The 20,051-nt window shown below is 45.4% G+C and overlaps 1 protein-coding gene across 2 annotated transcripts in view; it reads left to right on the top strand.

The window, feature by feature from the left end:
• The window catches only part of LOC146201073 (4'-phosphopantetheine phosphatase-like), a 177,150-nt gene that overhangs the window by 47,656 nt on the left and 109,443 nt on the right, over positions 1-20,051 (top strand). For both annotated transcript variants that reach the window (XM_084595616.1, XM_084595617.1), the window contains exon 2: positions 9,262-9,338. In XM_084595616.1, the coding sequence (XP_084451742.1) occupies positions 9,262-9,338 (77 nt within the window). The remainder of the gene's footprint in view (positions 1-9,261; positions 9,339-20,051) is intronic.

The following is a 20,051-nucleotide window of genomic DNA, read 5'->3' as shown; positions in this document are numbered from 1 at the left end:
TCACACCTGCTGTAATACGAACATGGCATCAATAACAATATTTATATCAACGTCCAGGATGCCCTGTCTGCAAGTCAGAAAATCATGAGGCAGATATTCACTACTTGTTGTGGGTTTGCCCGGCACTGAAGCCGACGAGAATTCGGCACCTGACGGCAGTGGGCCTTTCGCCGAACAACTCATCTTCATACATTGCATGGACTCAAGGGCCTTATCATCGCTTCCTCTTGAACTTTATTAAATCAGCTAACCTTTTTTCTTTCATTTAATACCCCCTTATTTTTACATATTCGATTATGCCCTGAGGCAAAAAACTACGTTATTAAAAAAAAAAAAAAAAAGTTGGCGAACACCCCATGATTGGCTGTGCTCTGCGACTCCAAAGAGGCCATTTGGGCCGGCATTGCATTCTTGAGGTTCTAGTGGCAGTGATCAGACGAACACAACACCCAGATGTTGCGAAGTGTTGCGTTCCAGAGGCTACTCAGTGGCATCGTTGGCAAAGCACCCGGAGGCGTGCGCACATTGTCCACTAAGAGTGCTTGCCCGCGACTTTGGTTGCATGAGCTATGCCGACGGACGCTGTTTGTGCAACCTTTGCCCGTTCCTGCAACAGGAGCTTGTCACCCGGTCATTGTGACGCGACACTGTTGTGTCGCCTGCGGCTGGTAGCGGCGTCTATTGATGCTTGCCTCGTACGTATGACGACACAGGACATGTGTAGCGGGTGCGAAATCGACAATTGCGCATCTACTCTGCCCTCGCTCTGACCGCGTACACGAGTATCCCTTTATTCCACGCACTGGATTCCCAACCTGTCACGGAAGTCGGAATTCGTCTCAGGAGTAAGCCATCAAGGTTCACCCTTCAAAATACTTCAAGGACACGGGATTGTGAGGACACCTCACATTCATCTCATTCAGCGCAAAAGAGAGGAAGGAAAACAGAACAGAAGATGAACGCAGAAGTCATATACTCACAGCCTGTTTATTGAAAGTGGGACAGCATATATCACCAGGCTTGCGCAGGCGCAACCTTGCAGGGAATTTTAAGAGAAGAACTAGCAGGACCTGGCGTGAAAGAAATGTCTTCTCTGCATTGTGAGAGCAATTGTCGTATCACATAGCTCAGCTCGGGAATAATTCGATCTGCACAATGCCAAAATTAAATTCCTTTCTGTAGTCCTGTCCTTTGCGTTAAAGGAGATGAATGCGGTCCCAGAACGCATGCCATCAGCCTAACAGTCAACTCGTTTGCGCACTGTCGACTGTCTGCACGTCCCGTGTTCTCTCTGTGTAGCGACCTCCAGGGACACGTTCCATACGCTGTGATCTCCTTTATCATTTTCTCACCCGCCGCGGCGGCTCAGTGCTCAGGCGCTCGGCTACTGAGCCGGTCAACCCGGGTTTGGACCCAGCCCCTGTGCTGTGCGACGTCAGCATAACCAGGACGGTCTGAGTTAACCGGAGAGCCCTCGACTACAGCCTGCCTCATATATCTAGTCGCTTCTACACGTTAAACCCCACGTGCCACACCATCTCATCATTCTCTCCCTTCCCTCATCTGGTCTAGGGTTTCATCAAACCGGTCCAAGGACGGCGTGAAGTGGGTACTGCGTACTTTTTCTTCCAGCCTTTCATATTTCTCTCTCCTTAACCCTTGTTTGTATCGATTTCGTCTGGTAATATTCACCTCATTTCGCATATTGCTTGTTTTCGAACCGCCCGTCTTCCGAATGTTTTTTTTTTTTTTTTTTTTTTTACTTATACAACCGTCATGGACGTTACGTACGTACATTCGTTACTCGTGAACCATGGTGGTTGGAGAGATGCCAATCTTTAGCCGTCATCGACCGTGGGACTGATGCCAGAATGCAGCAGAAATATGTTCGTTTCTCTGTTCACATTTGCCACAAATGCTGGGCGCATTTTGGGGGCAATCTACAGTTCCGTAAGGCTTGCCCGTCCGTGTCATGTCCTTCTGCAGTGCCTCATTAGTGGTTTAGCCGTGGGCCCCTAATGCTAACCTCCCAACCGCACTGTGCCTTATTTCTAGCTCTGCGTGCACTTCTGTGTTCACAACACCGCATTGCCAATAGAAAACCCTGCCACTCTTTTCCCGATACCTCTGGGAGCTTCCTACTAGCTTGTTATACTTAGTGGCATGGGCAGAGGCACATTATTTTTTTATTATTTTTTACGTGGCCTCACCATATATATGACCCCTATAGTGCTAGCCCGTTTTGTTGCTAGGCGGTGCGGGCAGGGCAATTTATTTTACATCAGCCCAAACACGTCTTCTAGTGCTCAACTTCATTCCCAAGGCTTAGCACTCTCCGACCCCTGGGTATTTCATATTAAGAACGGTTTTCCAGTGATATCGTTGAAGATCATTGAGCTCGGTTTATGTGGGGATAATTAAGAGTACCGAGTGTCGCGTTCACTTGCGCATATAGTCACTTGGAACTCTTTTGCTTGCGCCAGTTGAGAGCCGCTGCTCTACCACTGCTGTCGCCTAAATTGCATATTCCTACAGCCTTCTTTCCATTTTTCTTTTTAGTGTATATAACGAACAGCCACGGTGATATCTTACAACAGGCGTTCTTAATTCCTTGTGGCCGTGCCTCCGTTGTTCCTCGCCAGGCTAGTTTATTGCGCCCGGTACAAGTCCCCTTTCGTAGCCATGTTATCCCAGTCTCCTCGCAGCACACTCACAGTCGGCGGCGTCTCCACCGGCGCGCTGTGAAGCAAGGTGGCAAAACGCCAGAGGGCCCCATTGCGTCACCGATGACGCGCTGTCGCAAGAGTATACTGAGACAGTTGCGGCAGCTATTGTGTGCCTAAAATGCTGCTCACTGCTCGGGGTGACAGCACGCGAGTGATTTGATGTGTTGGCTTAACGCTGCCGTGTTCACAGTATCGCCATCTGTCTGTTGTAATGGTGGTCTGTGGTATAGGTCCTTTGCGTGATATGCGGGGTGCATTTTTCATTGCGTGTTTCGCGGTGACGTTTCGCTTGTGCGCGGAAAGGTTCTTCTGGCGACCTCTTGTGCCTTGATTCTGCACTCAGCTGCTGCATATGGACGGTCACAACCTTGGATTCAGGCCGTATCTCGCAGAGGCGGGAAATATAAAAATTGAGCGGCCGACTTGTGCGCCTTTCTCACGCATCCCCTGCCTGAACGCTGGTGCTTTGCATCCCCGCACGTTCGTTCTCCCGTTTCCTCCTTCTTAACGCTCGCGGTCCGCAATTCTCTTTTTGCACAGAAAATAAACTGTCAAACCGCACAGACCTCCGTGGATGTAATTGAATTGCATGCGCCCTAAATAGGCATTGTATACCTGGCAAAATTACTTTTGTACAGGAAATAAGTTAGATTACTAATTACTTCCCCAAAACAGTGCAAATGCAATTCAGGTACATTACTAATTACTGAATTCATGCAAAGTACATATAATGAGATTGCAATTACTTCCCGGAATTACTGCAGAAAGATTAAAATTACCTTGTAGTTTTCATGCACACGCATTTTATATTTGTTAATTTACTTCATGGGTTAAAGTGGTTCTAAGTAGCACGTAGTTTTCATGCACACGCATTTTATTTTTGTTAATTTACTTCATGGGTTAAAGTGGTTCTAAGTAGCACGTAGTTTTCATGCACACGCATTTTATTTTTGTTAATTTACTTCATGGGTTAAAGTGGTTCTAAGTAGCACGTAGTTTTCATGCACACGCATTTTATTTTTGTTAATTTACTTCATGGGTTAAAGTGGTTCTAAGTAGCACGTAGTTTTCATGCACACGCATTTTATTTTTGTTAATTTACTTCATGGGTTAAAGTGGTTCTAAGTAGCACGTAGTTTTCATGCACACGCATTTTATTTTTGTTAATTTACTTCATGGGTTAAAGTGGTTCTAAGTAGCACGTAGTTTTCATGCACACGCATTTTAATTTTGTTAATTTACTTCATGGGTTAAAGTGGTTCTAAGTAGCACGTAGTTTTCATGCACACGCATTTTATTTTTGTTAATTTACTTCATGGGTTAAAGTGGTTCTAAGTAGCACGTAGTTTTCATGCACACGCATTTTATTTTTGTTAATTTACTTCATGGGTTAAAGTGGTTCTAAGTAGCACGTAGTTTTCATGCACACGCATTTTATTTTTGTTAATTTACTTCATGGGTTAAAGTGGTTCTAAGTAGCACGTAGTTTTCATGCACACGCAATTTATTTTTGTTAATTTACTTCATGGGTTAAAGTGGTTCTAAGTAGCACTAAAAAATTTTGTCGCACTTCGGAGAAATGTTGTCCACCCTTGGGACGCGTATGAAAGCGGTCCAGTATTCTCCATAAGCCGGTTTCTCATACTTGGACAGCATTAAACAAATCGTAAAATATGTGACGTTGCCTTCATCTGGTGGTAATTTAAATGTTCACTCTATGATATAGGCGCAGCCCGTTCGTTTCGAAGAATTCGTGGTACGAGTGGATGCTGCAGATAATTCTGATTCACACTGGTGTCTCAGCGCAGCCACACGCTGTGATCTCGCACTAACTCTTCATTAAAGGTAAAAGCTTATAATAATGTAGCATAGATACACGCACGCTTTACCGCTGGGCCACGCCCCGCGGTAAACCGTTTTTTTTTTCTTCAGCATGGTATTTATTACACGCTTTCACATAGAGAAGAGAGGTATATACAGTATTTACAAAGTAATCAGCAAATCCAATTGAAATATACAACACCACACAACTAAAATACGTCTTAACACAACACTAAACAGTCGGTAAGAAAACACATCGATACAAAACACCAGCGTTAATATACAACAGCACATAACTAAAGCAAATTTTAGCTAATCGCACTAAAACTGCGTCAAACAAAAGCAACACATCAATAACGGGAGCCAGCCCGGTTGGCAGTCACTATCTTTACATGTGTCCGTCAGGTGGTGCACATCTGGCTGAAATGAGTACTAGGAGAAACTAGAGTCTCACTATTCCGGTCCAACATCCGCGTTTTCCACAGGCCGTGCAGTCCAAGGAGCAAAACCATGTCAAATGGTTTATGGTCATGTTGGGTGGCCATTAGGTATCGCACACTGTGAGCATTCAACACAAAACCTTTTTTCAGTGTTCTTTGAGAACGTCCCAAAATAATATCGCATCTGTGCAGGCAATAAAACAGTGTTCGATAGTTTCAGGTGTGACACATAGCCGACAATTAACAAATGAAACGAAATTTTTTTTTTGTGAAGCCACACTTTTCACAGGTAGGACTTGTTCTCCTCCAATGTTAGCGATCGATCGTTGTTATTTGGTTTTATGACGGAATTTTATGACTCAGTGTGTTTCTGGCAGCTCGCTTTTCTTATGAGTAATTATTCTCTGTTTCAAGGAAAAATTTATACAAAGAATTGATATCTATGCTGTTCCCGCCTCCATTATATCGTTCTCTCTATTCATATTGTATGTGTGATATGATGTGTTGAGAAGAGTACGTAAAATGCCGATTTCGCCTTCTACTAAAACGTTTTTCTTTAAACTTCATGCCGGTGCCCCGCGTTGAGGAACGCTCTTCATAATTCCGCTTGTCTACCGTGAGAATGATAGCGGGATTCCGCGATTGACAGATACTACGATTGGCGCGCAATTTGGAAGTATCAAAGACTAAAATGGTCAAGTCACTCAATTCGGGTGACGTCAAGGATGTGACGCCACCCATCTGCCGTCAGCAATGAGGACCAAGCGGGAACGTGTGCTCTCCAACGCCGCCGGGCGGCGCTCCTTCCCTTCCGCGAGTGACGGATGCTGCGCCTTTCCTTTCCTGTAAACGAATTATAGAACGCGGGTGAATTTAGACTCGCTCGACATGGAAGCCAAGGAGAGTTTAGCTGCTGGCGAAAGGCGCAGAAGACTGGAGAAGTTACCTTCTTCTGATCCCGAGGTAGTCACTGTTTTTCGCTACGTATATCCAGGCATAGCAGAGCTAAGCCATCTTTCATTTTTTTAGACGGCAATTCACTTTTCTCCAGGTGATTCATCGCGTACCAAAAAAATCAAAACAGCAGTTTTTCAATGCTGCCTAAACAATTCACTTATAAGTGATCAAGCATGTACTGCCAAGCAGTTTCCATTACCAGGTCCGTCGCCTCAGTGTGGCGCACATCCTGCGCCATATCGTCTCATCTGGGGCCAAAGAACTGTTTTAAAAGTTTAAAGAGCCAAAAATTCCACAGCAACTTCAAACAAGCATCCTTAGAACAGGGTATGCGACCAATCCCTATATCTTTGCCGTATCTTACAAAAAAGAAAAAGAAACTGCTCTCAATTGAGGGCAGTTGGGTTTTCTTTTCTTTCTTTCTTTCTTTCTTTCTTTCTTTCTTTCTTTCTTTCTTTCTTTCTTTCTTTCTTTCTTTCTTTCTTTCTTTCTTTCTTTCTTTCTTTCTTTCTTTCTTTCTTTCTTTCTTTCTTTCTTTCTCCCTTCCTCTTTTCGTCCCTCCCTCTCCGAAGGGCTTTGGAATGATGTGCCTCAAGGTCAACCCGGAACATCAGCAGCCGAGCTGTTGAATTTGCGTCAAAACGTTTTGGCGGGCTAGTTGATCAAGTTAGCGCTGCCTTCGTAGGTTTTCTCGTCTGCTGTGCTGTGCGCTGTTCTACACAAGGCAACCTATCGATAGAAACGGCCAGGAGCACGCTTGTTACGATAATGATTACATTATGACTCCATTCCGCTGAATTGTTTTTACGCACATCTAGGGGAGACGGGAAGGTGTGCGAATGAAATATTGTATGAGTATCAGTATAATACAATCAGCTATCGGATGACAGAAGTGTCCACTATTAAAAACATGGATTGTAACCTGACTTCAAGAGGTATGCGTACTTCATAGAGCTGAAAACCGAAAAACTAGAGAAATACTTGCAGCTGTCGAACCCAGCAAGCATGGCGAATCCAGCATAAGTATAACCCCCCAGTGTCATTGTCGGCAAATGAGTTAGCGTTTCTCACGTCCAGGGTACGATCTGATAAGATCTGAATGATATCAGCCTATTTCACGTTTATCACATGGTAATAGGTCTAAAATCTGCGTTCCTTACGAACGTCGCTATTGCTCGTCATTACGGCATTATTCATCAGTGGATATGTGATGTTTGACCTTCATTTTTTTGTACTTCTTTCAATTTATATGCATATACGGAAGTGCGATGTATTTTGTAGTATTATTTGTACTTCTGATTGTACTAAATTTATATGTATGGTTCCGGCGTATGGTTTTATGGTTCCTGGTTCGTTCCCGGGTTTCGGCACCAACAGATATGGCGGAATCAAAGAAGAACACAATCAGCTCAAGGTGGCGCTTCGTCTTTATTTTCAACAATAGCGGAGGTTATCTTGACAGAGTGAGCGCCACGGTGGAGTGACGTCATGGTTGTCACGTGACTAGGAAGAGTCGAGCGCGCGGTTACCTCGGTTTCGGCTGTCACGAGGTTTCTCCTCAGTTAACATCAAACGCGCACGCGGCACACACGGCGAAGAAGCTGCGGAGGGGATTAGTAAAAGCTTTCAGTTTAAAAAAAAATTTAATGATTAATACGCGAAATCGCATCTTCAACCATGCACTGATCTGATCAAACACTACGTACGTGAAGCGTCACGTAGGCCTGACGCGCTCGAAGCTGTTGTCGCTGAGAAGCCGGCACCGCATTGTCGTCCGTTGCGGCACAGTGCCGCCCACCGGCCTTCGCTTACGGCCATTTTTTTTTTCTTCGCCTCGTTTAACGACCTCAAGGTTGCCAAAAGTTGGTTTCTCCTCGCAGCTTGCGAGCGCAGCGGTAGAACTATCTTGGAGAGCATTGCAAGAAAAAAAAAATCGCCTTATCTTCCTACCTTTGTTCTGTACGTAACGCGAATTGCATTCTCAACAACGTGGTTTCTAGAAGAAAAAAAAAGAGGGAAGAAAAATAGAGAACTCGCTTTACAATCCAGCAAATAGGATGATTAACGGTTCTAAAGCACATGGATGTGTTGCCATGTGTTTTGCTTGTTGGTCCGAAAAATTCTGTGCACTTACTCAAAGGGGCGCGAGGGGCCATGTGTCAATGTAGCCTTACCATTAAATTAAAATGACGTGCCTGACGTTGACGTCGTAAAGTTTGTTTTAGTTTGATGTGATGTTTCTCCTCCAGTATGGATGTTTCTTCGCTGCTGAAGCTTGTTCCTCGTGGAGAGCATGCTCGTCATTTGCTGTGAAGAGGCACCGCACTTCGCAAGTGACCGATAGCAAGAAAAACAACTGAAGAACGATGTTTCACTTTCAAACCCGCGCTACTGCAGCATTAGACATTTTTGGCACGTGAGTCCGCAGCGACTTAGCGCACGCGAGGAAAGCAAGCGCGAATGCCTGCGCAGTACGCGTCACGGCCTTTGCGAGGCCGCGTGGTTAACGTCGGCAAGATGGCGGCGCCCGGCCACTTCGGACCAAATGCAACGCCGTCGCTGCATTATTCGACACGATAGCATTCACTTCCATTTTGCGTGTTCTCACCCCTTGCGTATTTGTATAAGCGAGGAGTTGGACTTCATTTTCGGAGGGATTGGCGAATGTTTTCTTGTTAAGCCCAACTTTGTACACTTGTTGATCATAACGGCGACACTAGAGGAAGTTGCTTCCCAACTTTGTGCGGCGATATACATTTTAATTTAAAGTTATCGATTTACTCGTTGTAAAACCAATGCATTCGAACTCGTCTCATTACTGCCATTATTGTTACTGTGGGAAAAGTTTCCTAGGCACGCAGATGGCGCAACGGGGACGGGCGGGGCCGGGTGCGCCGTAACGTGCACCCGATGCTCGCTCAAAGTTTTGCGGACGCGCATCTACAACTTAACGGCGCTCCAGTTGCCATTCTTGGCTGTCTGCGGCGCTGGTCAGGTTGCGCTTCCTTAAGCCAACCTCGGAAAACTGCTCTTCTTCCGAGAACACTGCGGTCGCAAAAGAAAGCTGGCGATCCGCCTACCGGTGCAGCCACGTTCCGACGACTCCCCCTCTATCTGTATGGTTGCTCGCTTTAAAAACATATGGCGCTCCATCTGTCACATTTATGCGCGCCCTCTGGACAGCGCCCGAAAAAAAATGTTGGGTGCCGCTGAAGGGCACGCGGGCCGCGTTCTCGTTCACATCATGTTTGCCGACAAAGGCGGCATGTAATGTAGCCCTGACGCTGGTCTTAGCTCTGCTGTCTGTTTCCGTGCAGGAGGCTCGCTGACGAAGATCGCCTACTACTCGACGGTGTCGCTCAAGCGGGCCGTCTACAATGCTGACTTCCAGAAGGTGAGCCTCCAGTGCCTCCTCCAATCATTCTCTCCTATCGCAAATCGTCTTCCGAGCCATCGCGTGCTGCAGAGAAGAGGGACACTGTTTTTCTATGAGAAGTGATAGTTGGTTGAATGCCATGCAACGTACTGCGTGTAAGCTCACTTACGAAGGTGGTTGGGGGATAGAATACACTGTGAAAGCAATTTGGCCTATAAGGGAGAAAAAGGGGATGTCTCCCTCGTTGAGGCCCGGTATTTTTCAAATACCTGAGGTAGATTTTTAGCACGAAATGAATACGGAATGCTACGCTGTATTGGCGACAGAGGCATGCCTGCTCAAATCATATTTCATTCAATTAGCAGGAGAGCTTTAACGGCTGCGTAAAGCGTTTTCAGTTTAGCAATTAAATTACATTAAAACCTTGATTAAAATATTGGTAATTGATTGAGCTTCGCATGTTCTGCGGGGAAAATCGGCTTCCTTTGTTGACCATAAGTTCTCTGTATTTCTAGCATAGCCTGAAGCTTGGAGAAAAATGCCGTGATTCTACAAGTGAATGCGTCACAGGACATGCTACCTCCTTTTTACTCCCATATGTTAATAAATTTGTGTTTAGGGTGTATACGTACACGGAGGCTGGCTGTCATGCACAGGCTGACCAGAAGGGCCAGACAGGACCGCGATGAACATGGGAACTGTGTGCATTCGCCAAGCTGTATAGCCGCCCTCGGAAAGGTCGGCCAAGCACCGGGGGCCCAGTCGAACACGAATAGTGTATACACCGGATGATTTTTGTACTCTCTGCTCAGTGCAAAACTCGCTCACCAATCCTGTGCCTGCGTAGGCCTTGGTTTGACTTTGTGGAACCTAACAAAGCAACGAAAATTTCTGTCGTTTAACCTATATTCAGACGAAGCGAAAGCTTCGTTAGGCTTGGTAACATTTCTTTTCACTCATTATCATTATCATAACTATCGCTACTATAAGCATTATTGACTGAATGTAGTCATGTCATCGCTACTATCATCATCATCATCATCATCATCATCATCATCATCATCATCATCATCATCATCATCATCATCATCATCAATAACACTAATTGCATCTACATTGCCATTCGAATTCTGCCATCCTTACGCTAGACAAGGAGAATTACGATCTGTTTGTCACGAGCTCGGCGTATCGCCTTGTCTGTTCGCGCTATATCTTGAGCCCTTTTTGTCTCAGCATTAGTAACAGCTCTGCTATTTGAGGTTTCTCCCTATCTCAGTGTGAAATTAAGATTTTGGACTATGCCGACGACGTCGCTCTTTTTTGTTCCGACAAAGAGAGTGTACTCGAGGCTTTGCAGTTAATCGAAAAGCTTTGCGCGGTATCTGGTGCGGCTCTCAATTTGTACAAATCCAAAGGACTCTGGTTGGGTCAGTGGGTTACGAGTCCGAGTCTTTTTGGGGCCATAACTTGAGATTGTGGACCCCTACGCTACCTAGGGGCTCCTGTGCATCAGGTTCGCAACAGTGGGGCATATTGGGATTCACAAATCGTAGCTATTAGGCGACAAACTCAGGCTTGTATGGGTTGGGAACTTTCGGTGATCACTCGCGCGCAAATGTGCAAAACATTCTTGTTTGCAAAGCTTGCCTACGTCCTGCAAGTTCTACATTGTTCTTCAGCCACCAAATTCTATTGTGCGAGAAAGAAGGTGCAGGCAATACGCAGAATATTCATACTTTACTATGGTGCTATACCATTGGGAACCCATGCGTCGTGATGACCTGTTTCTTCCAATAGAGTTTGGCGGATTAGGTCTCGTTCACTTGTTCGTACACCATGCTAGTTTCGCTTTTTTTTTTTTTTTCAAATGGGCAAACTATCCCTTTTTGGTATCTGTGCCTATTAGGCGTCTTAGTTCTCACTTGCCTTATCTGTTCGCATCTACTGGACAAGCGCATGAAGGGACTCTACGGAGATTTCTGAAGGGGGTTGCGGACACCTTTAATTTCCTGACTGCGCGCTTTTCTTTATATTACATGTATAGTCTATCCAGATGGCAGATGAGCGAAGTTCTTACCCCATACCTTTGTATCAGCAACCTTATCAGGAGTTTCTTGAGACTAGCGTTTTGAAGGGTGTTAAGCACATGTGCATTCAGTCTGCTAAAAAAAAAAAAAAAAAAAAAAAAAAAAAACGAAGCGTTCCTGTTTAAACTACTCCCTGTTAAAGCATAGCTTCATACCAAGCAGATGCTTTGTGTCATGGTCGGTGAATTGCCGCCTATGTAACACACCACAGGTCATCGACCTCTGCTTTATTCAGTGCAGTGATATGTGTTTCGGGGTCATATTGCCGCGGACGTCAAAAAAGGACATCGAAATCACCCCTTATAGCATTCGTTTCTTGCCCGTTCGGAAGAACGGTGATGTGCCTTATGATTGGTTTATGGTAATGGGGCAATTTAGTTTATCAAAAAAGGCGAATGGTGGACCGTCCTGCTGAACCACCACGATCATCGAAGTCTATATTCCGAGAGCAGTGCGCTTTGGTGCGGGGAGTGTATGCTGCACCTGGAAGAGCCACCTAGCTTCTACCGCATCTCGATGCTTGTGCGTGCTTTCACGAATTCTGACATTTCCTATGGTGGGGAATTAATGGGTTGTAACGGGCTTGTATTATGCAACCCAGTGATTTGAGGCGTTAGCTGTTTGTAAGACTTTCCGTGCAATAAAACAAAAACATTGCCTGGCGTGGGGTATTGGCTTGCGCACTTGGCTGGCGATGGGAGAGATAATGGTTCGTTTCCCGGTGGAGACATTTTTTTTTTTCTCAAGTGTCAGTATGGTCTTTGCTTACAGCCGCACTTCCAGTCAAAGGTAGAGGTGGTGCATGATATTTGCTTATAACGGCACTTTGTTTTCTGGCACATTGAAGGCCAAATTTGAGCCGTCGCTGACCTTGGCCCGAGCTGGGGTAGTGACGCTTTCGCTTCAAAAAAAAAAAGAAAAAAAAAAAAAAACAAGGCATGCCGTTGGACCGGTGCGGATTAGAGCCCATTAGAACCCAAGTATTTCTCGTGCCATGCGAGTCTGGAACGTCGTAGGTGTCGCCGCTTCTTTATTTCGCTTAAAATATGCAATATGTACAGAACCGTCAGTCGTGTGGAGCTAACGTAACGTGGATGAAATTCCTTTATTGACTTTTTAAGATTTCAATGTGCGGGAGCCAGGCAGGTGCTGGATACACAAGTTTGAAGACTTCGAAATACCTTACAATAGCTCTTTTAAGGTATTCTGCGTCACGCGCCGCCATCCTTATTCTTCCCGTACTGTACCAGCATTACAAGGATATCGCCCTCGTTTCAATCGAGATACCTGATCCCGTGAGGCGCCAAGCCGGAAATCCTTTTTAAGAGTATTTTGGAGGATGTCCGGAAGAAAACTGCTTCCCAGCAGTCCAAGAATGCTCAGCAGTTTCATCCTTTTTATATATACATACACAGAATATAGAAAACAGTGCGCACCCTAAGTCACAAAAAGTCCTTTTTCTTGCAACCAGGCTTTAACCGGCAAAGTATCGCTGCGTACTTAATTAAAAAAAAAATATGTTTTGGTTGCCGGAGTAATATCCATTCTATAACTTTTTTTAGCAAATCTTGAGGGCCTGCACTGTACTGGTCCTATTCAATGTTGAAGGGAACAATATGAGCCACATATATCTATGCTAAGCTTTTTTCTGTCGCATGGTAATCAGATGAAAATCGTGTATAAAGAAAATGGCAAGCTTGTAAAACTTCTTTAAAATACCCAATAGTTCCTTGAATACAATGGGAAGTAGTGACAAATTCGGCCAAGATTATTCCCAGTCTCACCTGAATAACAACAGCACGTAAAACTGTATTCATAGCGTTTTTAAAGCTTAACTGACTGTCGTACAAATGAATGGCATATACCAAGGCCTGCATCGCGGGCGCTCCGAAACAGGTTAAGGTTAGGTCGACTTGTCCTTTTTCAAAGCAACCCCACACAAATGCAGCGAACACACCATGCAACTTTTGCGCATTCGGATGGGAATAGTGTAGCTCTTGCCACAGCTTGCTGTCCAAGAAAAGATTGCGAACTGGGGACGTCCACACGTCGAGAGGTTCAATCCCCCAAAGCCTGCTGTTTTTTCGCGCTATCTCTCTCTCTCTCTTAATTCAGCATCTTGCTCCATCACTGAGGCTCAGTATCAGTCTAAAATTCAAGAGCGACGTCAGAGTACTTAGGTGGAGTAGTTGTCCACGATACCTTGCCGAAGACACACGGTGTCATCATGCCAAAGCGCCACGCACTTCCCCCAATTGACCGCACTTTCACTTGTTTCCCAGAAAGCTTTTAACTTTTCTAACTTCCAAAATGGTTTCGTAATTAGAGGAGATAACAGCAACATCATCGTATGCCCGCACACGAACTTCTCTGTGCATTTGAAAATCCTGTGATGATCATGAGAACGTTTTATTGAAAGGAAAAGGGGAGGTGATTTACGGGAAAGTTTGTCGGATCCTTACTTAGTCTGGGAATCCGTTGGTATAAGGCCGCCGCTCTTCCCACGAGGGTTCGCTGGCACTCGACGTCCGAGCTGGATAGGGCTGCTTCCCGTCACTTAGGCTGTTTTATAGGCACTCTTATCCTGACAGATCCATAGCATATGTTACAAATCTGCTTTTGGCCCCTAAAGTATGCATTCACATGGAAAGGATTTGGCTCGACAGTATATAAAGGAAATGGTTTGTAGCACTGTAATCTGCATAAATGACACTGTTTCGCTTTGTCTAATTTCTTGGCTGGGTACGAGAACTTTTGTCTTGCTAAGCTCAAGTGCTATAATACGTCTGCATAGGTTAACAATGGCAGTGGGAAGTCTGAGACTTCAGGGAGTGAGGAGTGAGCTCGGGGGAGAAAAGCTCAGGCGGCGGCTTGCGCTGCTTGTGCACGCTCATTTCCCTCTACACCTTGATGACCAGATAGCCAAACAAGTTCTTCGCGCGATGCGCATAAGCCAGGTCAGACTGTTTCAGGATCCTGCAGGCTGGTGGAAAATTATTTCCCGCATATAATTTTTGTACGCATTCTGCGAATCCGTAATGATATACTCGTAATTAGGATGCGAAGCTGGATGCGCCACCTCTTCCAGCTATGTAATTTTCCCGTGCCGAACAGAAAGTGCATTGACCGCGTGCCGTGATGCGCCCCTATATTGACAGAATACAACAAGAAACCGTGATCGCGAAAAAAAAAAAGCGTTTCTATTTATACAGCAGGCACTGGAAAGGAGAGCGCATATTTATAAAATGCTCGTTGTGATATATAACTATGTGAAAAGATGCAATACATGATCTCCTCCACGTAGACGCAGCACTGTTATGTAGTGCGCATATGACGATGGTCCAGTGGCTAGGGTGCTCGATTGCCCAAGGATGCGTTATCGAATTCCGGCCATGGCGGCCACTGTGCGATGTCAGTGTACTTTAAAGGAGTGGTCGCAATTTTCGGTGCCCTCCAACGACGGCGTCTAACGAAAGCTCGGACGAAAGGGGCAGAGAGAAAACAGCTTTCGTCACCCCGATGGCTTTTATGAATTTAAAATGGTTCCCTCCGAGCTCTGTTCTGCGTCAGCAACCCTCCAGCTAATGGCGTTCTCTTTGGACTGAAATGTCAAGCGTGCCTAGTGTACCTCGACGCGATGTCGTCATTTTCGCGGCTAGTTTGGAGGAATGCCTCGGCCGGCTGCAAATGGTGCTACTGCATTCAGCCCAAATGACGATACAACTACAGAAAGGCCATTTCGGATTCCAGGAGCTCCGCTTTCTTCGCCATGCGATTAATGCTGAGGAAGAGAAACCAGATCCCAAGAAGACTGCATCTGTAGAAAAGTTCCTGCGCTCAACCGACAAAAAGTCCGTTAGAAGGTTTTGGGGGCTCTGCCTATTACAGACGTCTCGTCGATAATTTTTCAGCAATTGCCACTTTTACGCTTCTTATCCGAGACAATTAACGTTACTCTTGCGTGGCACGATGATCAAGATGATGGCGGCTGCGGACCCGATGCTTGCCCATTTTGATGAACAAGCTCCCATCGATGTTCGTGCCGATGCCAGTAATTTTATGGTGAAAGCCTTTAATGCCTCATACTGTAGTCCGCAAATCTGTCCGCGTTTCGGGTGCATGCTTTATATGGGCATACGCCAATCACAATTGAATCTCTACATATTCAGTAGCAATCGGATGATATCGGAACATGATATAAAACATTTTCAAGATAATTTCATGATAACTTACTACTAATAATAAAATAGTTAAGCAGATGTCCATGGGAACCCATGCATTCGGAGGTCATCGTAACTACCACTAACCAGACATTAACTAGTACTCAGAAAGTGCAAGTCATGGTTAACTATCACTAACCCATAGTAATGGTTAGACATTTCGAGACGCCCATAGCCGTTTCGTGCACAGCAGTACTAATGGCTAACTAGTCACCAACCAGCACTAACTAATGATTAAATGGCCATTAACTACTTCTAATTAACCATGACTAAATAGTCATGAGCGTGGTCATGAGTAATTGCAGATGACTGACTATGACGTCAGCGCACAATGACGTCATCGGCAGTGGCGTCATTACCGGATGTGACGTGATCGTGACGGCACATCCGGTCATGTCTAATAGCCGGAAGTGATGATGACGTCACATTCGGTCATTACTGGTGGTGACATCGCCAGGAGATTCACGCATATACGAAGCTGATCCCGCCGGGCGTTCGATCCAGGCGTCCGTGCGGCGCCTTTCATTTGGTGCTTCTCGAACGCCACACCACAGATCATATAGAAATAGATGCAGTACAGCAGGCATCAGCGGCGTAAGGCTTCCGCCTCGAAGCACTTTAGTATGCCAAAGTGCCCCCTGAATTTTTGGGACGATGTATTTCTGATTCATTGGCAAGATGGAACTGATAATGCTATAGCTTATACATGAGTCGCTCTCTTTCAAAAGCAGAGACGAACTATACTCGGAAAAGGAATGTCTAGTGGGAGTTTGGGCGAAACAAGCTCCCATGAATATCCATGCCGATGCCCATAATCTTGGACTTGATGCTGTTCTGATTCAGTGGCAGTAATGTTATAGCTTATACATGAGTCGCTCTCTTTCAAAAGCAGAGACGAACTATACTCGGAAAAGGAATGTCTAGTGGGAGTCTGGGCGAAACAAGCTCCCATGAATATTCATGCCGATGCCCATAATTTTGGACTTGATGCTGTTCTGATTCAGTGGCAGTAATGTTATAGCTTATACATGAGTCGCTCTCTTTCAAAAGCAGAGACGAACTATACTCGGAAAAGGAATGTCTAGTGGGAGTTTGGGCGAAACAAGCTCCCATGAATATCCATGCCGATGCCCATAATCTTGGACTTGATGCTGTTCTGATTCAGTGGCAGTAATGTTATAGCTTATACATGAGTCGCTCTCTTTCAAAAGCAGAGACGAACTATACTCGGAAAAGGAATGTCTAGTGGGAGTTTGGGCGAAACAAGCTCCCATGAATATTCATGCCGATGTCCATAATTTTGGACTTGATGCTGTTCTGATTCAGTGGCAGTAATGTTATAGCTTATACATGAGTCGCTCTCTTTCAAAAGCAGAGACGAACTATACTCGGAAAAGGAATGTCTAGTGGGAGTTTGGGCGAAACAAGCTCCCATGAATATCCATGCCGATGCCCATAATCTTGGACTTGATGCTGTTCTGATTCAGTGGCAGTAATGTTATAGCTTATACATGAGTCGCTCTCTTTCAAAAGCAGAGACGAACTATACTCGGAAAAGGAATGTCTAGTGGGAGTTTGGACGAAACAAGCTCCCATGAATATTCATGCCGATGCCCATAATTTTGGACTTGATGCTGTTCTGGTTCAGTGGCAGTAATGTTATAGCTTATACATGAGTCGCTCTCTTTCAAAAGCAGAGACGAACTATACTCGGAAAAGGAATGTCTAGTGGGAGTTTGGGCGAAACAAGCTCCCATGAATATTCATGCCGATGCCCATAATCTTGGACTTGATGCTGTTCTGATTCAGTGGCAGTAATGTTATAGCTTATACATGAGTCGCTCTCTTTCAAAAGCAGAGACGAACTATACTCGGAAAAGGAATGTCTAGTGGGAGTTTGGGCGAAACAAGCTCCCATGAATATCCATGCCGATGCCCATAATCTTGGACTTGATGCTGTTCTGATTCAGTGGCAGTAATGTTATAGCTTATACATGAGTCGCTCTCTTTCAAAAGCAGAGACGAACTATACTCGGAAAAGGAATGTCTAGTGGGAGTTTGGGCGAAACAAGCTCCCATGAATATTCATGCTGATGCCCATAATTTTGGACTTGATGCTGTTCTGATTCAGTGGCAGTAATGTTATAGCTTATACATGAGTCGCTCTCTTTCAAAAGCAGAGACGAACTATAGTCGGAAAAGGAATGTCTAGTGGGAGTTTGGGCGAAACAAGCTCCCATGAATATCCATGCCGATGCCCATAATCTTAGACTTGATGCTGTTCTGATTCAGTGGCAGTAATGTTATAGCTTATACATGAGTCGCTCTCTTTCAAAAGCAGAGACGAACTATACTCGGAAAAGGAATGTCTAGTGGGAGTTTGGGCGAAACAAGCCCGCATGAATATTCATGCCGATGCCCATAATTTCGGACTTGATGCTGTTCTGATTCAGTGGCAGTAATGTTATAGCTTATACATGAGTCGCTCTCTTTCAAAAGCAGAGACGAACTATACTCGGAAAAGGAATGTCTAGTGGGAGTTTGGGCGAAACAAGCTCCCATGAATATCCATGCCGATGCCCATAATCTTGGACTTGATGCTGTTCTGATTCAGTGGCAGTAATGTTATAGCTTATACATGAGTCGCTCTCTTTCAAAAGCAGAGACGAACTATACTCGGAAAAGGAATGTCTAGTGGGAGTTTGGGCGAAACAAGCTCCCGTGAATATTCATGCCGATTCCCATAATCTTGGACTTGATGCTGTTCTGATTCAGTGGCAGTAATGTTATAGCTTATACATGAGTCGCTCTCTTTCAAAAGCAGAGACGAACTATACTCGGAAAAGGAATGTCTAGTGGGAGTTTGGGCGAAACAAGCTCCCATGAATATTCATGCCGATGCCCATAATCTTGGACTTGATGCTGTTCTGATTCAGTGGCAATAATGTTATAGCTTATACATGAGTCGCTCTCTTTTAAAAGCAGAGGCGAACTATACTCGGAAAAGGAATGTCTAGTGGTAGTTTGGTCGATAAGCAAGTTCCGGCCATATCTCTACGGCCGCCCTTTTAGGGCTGTGAGTGACCCCCATTCCTTAGCTGGCTAAACAACCTCAAAGTCCCCTCCGGGTGGCTTGCAAGGGGAAGCCTCGGGCTCAAGAATACGACATCACGATTGTGTACAAGTGCGGCCGTAAGCACGACGCCGCCGATTGCATGTCGCTTGCACCTGTCGATGCTGCCCCGCCCGACACCGCAGATGACTTCCCGTTTCTTAATGCAGTCACGACCACCGACATGGCCCATCAGCGTCAGCTGGCTGACTACGAATTACGCCGGCTTATTGAGCATCTCGAAAGCTTTGAGGTCGCTGTTCCACATGCATTCGCCCGGGGTTTATACTGCTACAGCATCCGCAATCGTGTCATGCACAAGAGAAACACATTCGAGAAAAGTACTATTGGCCTAAGATGCTGCCTTCTGTCAAGCACTACGTGAGGACATGCCAAGATTGCCAGTAGCGATAGACACTGAAAGAAACCTCCGCCGACAGCCCCTTTCCAGCAAGTGGATATCGATCTCCTGGGTCTTTTCCCAACATACGCACCAGGGAGCGGGTGGATCACAGCGGCGAATGTCTACTTAACGCGATATGCCGATGCACAGGCATTTTCCCGTGCAACCGCTTCTGAAGTGGCTCAGTGTTTTCTTAGAACAATCGTACTGCGCCATGGTGCACCGTCAGTTATTAATGCAGACCGCGAAGCAGCCTTTATGGCCGTGTAGTGCAGGCTCTCTTCAGTTTTACCCACACAAGTCATCGTAGGACTACTGCTTATCATCTGAAAACGGACGGAGTGACTGAGCGCCTCAGTAAAACACTTGCCAACATGATGTACGTCGACGTTGAACATCGCACTTGGGATCAAGTTCTTCAGTAGGCAACGTTTGCATACAATACGGCTGAACAGGAGACGACGCGTCTTGCGCCATTCCAGCTAGTCTACGGTCGTCCAGGCACCGTGCACCATGTTGGACGCTATGCTACCCTTAGGTTACGGCGACGATGCCACCAACGCCTATGCTGACGTCGACACATTTATCCAGAGCTGAAGCGCCAACACCACGACGCCAGTCGGTATATACAACCTCCAACGCCGAGACGTCCACTATGAGCCTGGCGGTCTATGGGTCTGTCTTCTTCTTCTCCCTCGTTATAATGGCACATACCCACAGTGGGGGATTGACCAGAATTAGTTGCAGGTGACATAATATAATTGATAATGTCGATTTGACTATATGTTAGATAACCTGATAATTAGGAGTTAGTGTTGCTGAAATAATTTGAAATTTTGAGGCGATAGTAATAGAAAACAATGAAAAAAGGATTAAAATTGTAAAATAATAAAAATAATAATAAAAAGA

The sequence above is a fragment of the Amblyomma maculatum genome, chromosome 2, assembly GCF_055883805.1.
Source record: "Amblyomma maculatum isolate TAMU_Amacu chromosome 2, ASM5588380v1, whole genome shotgun sequence".
In the NCBI taxonomy this organism is placed as follows: domain Eukaryota; kingdom Metazoa; phylum Arthropoda; class Arachnida; order Ixodida; family Ixodidae; genus Amblyomma; species Amblyomma maculatum.
The sequence above is the reverse complement of the archived record's forward strand: the minus strand, read 5'-3'. Positions and strand labels throughout refer to the sequence as shown.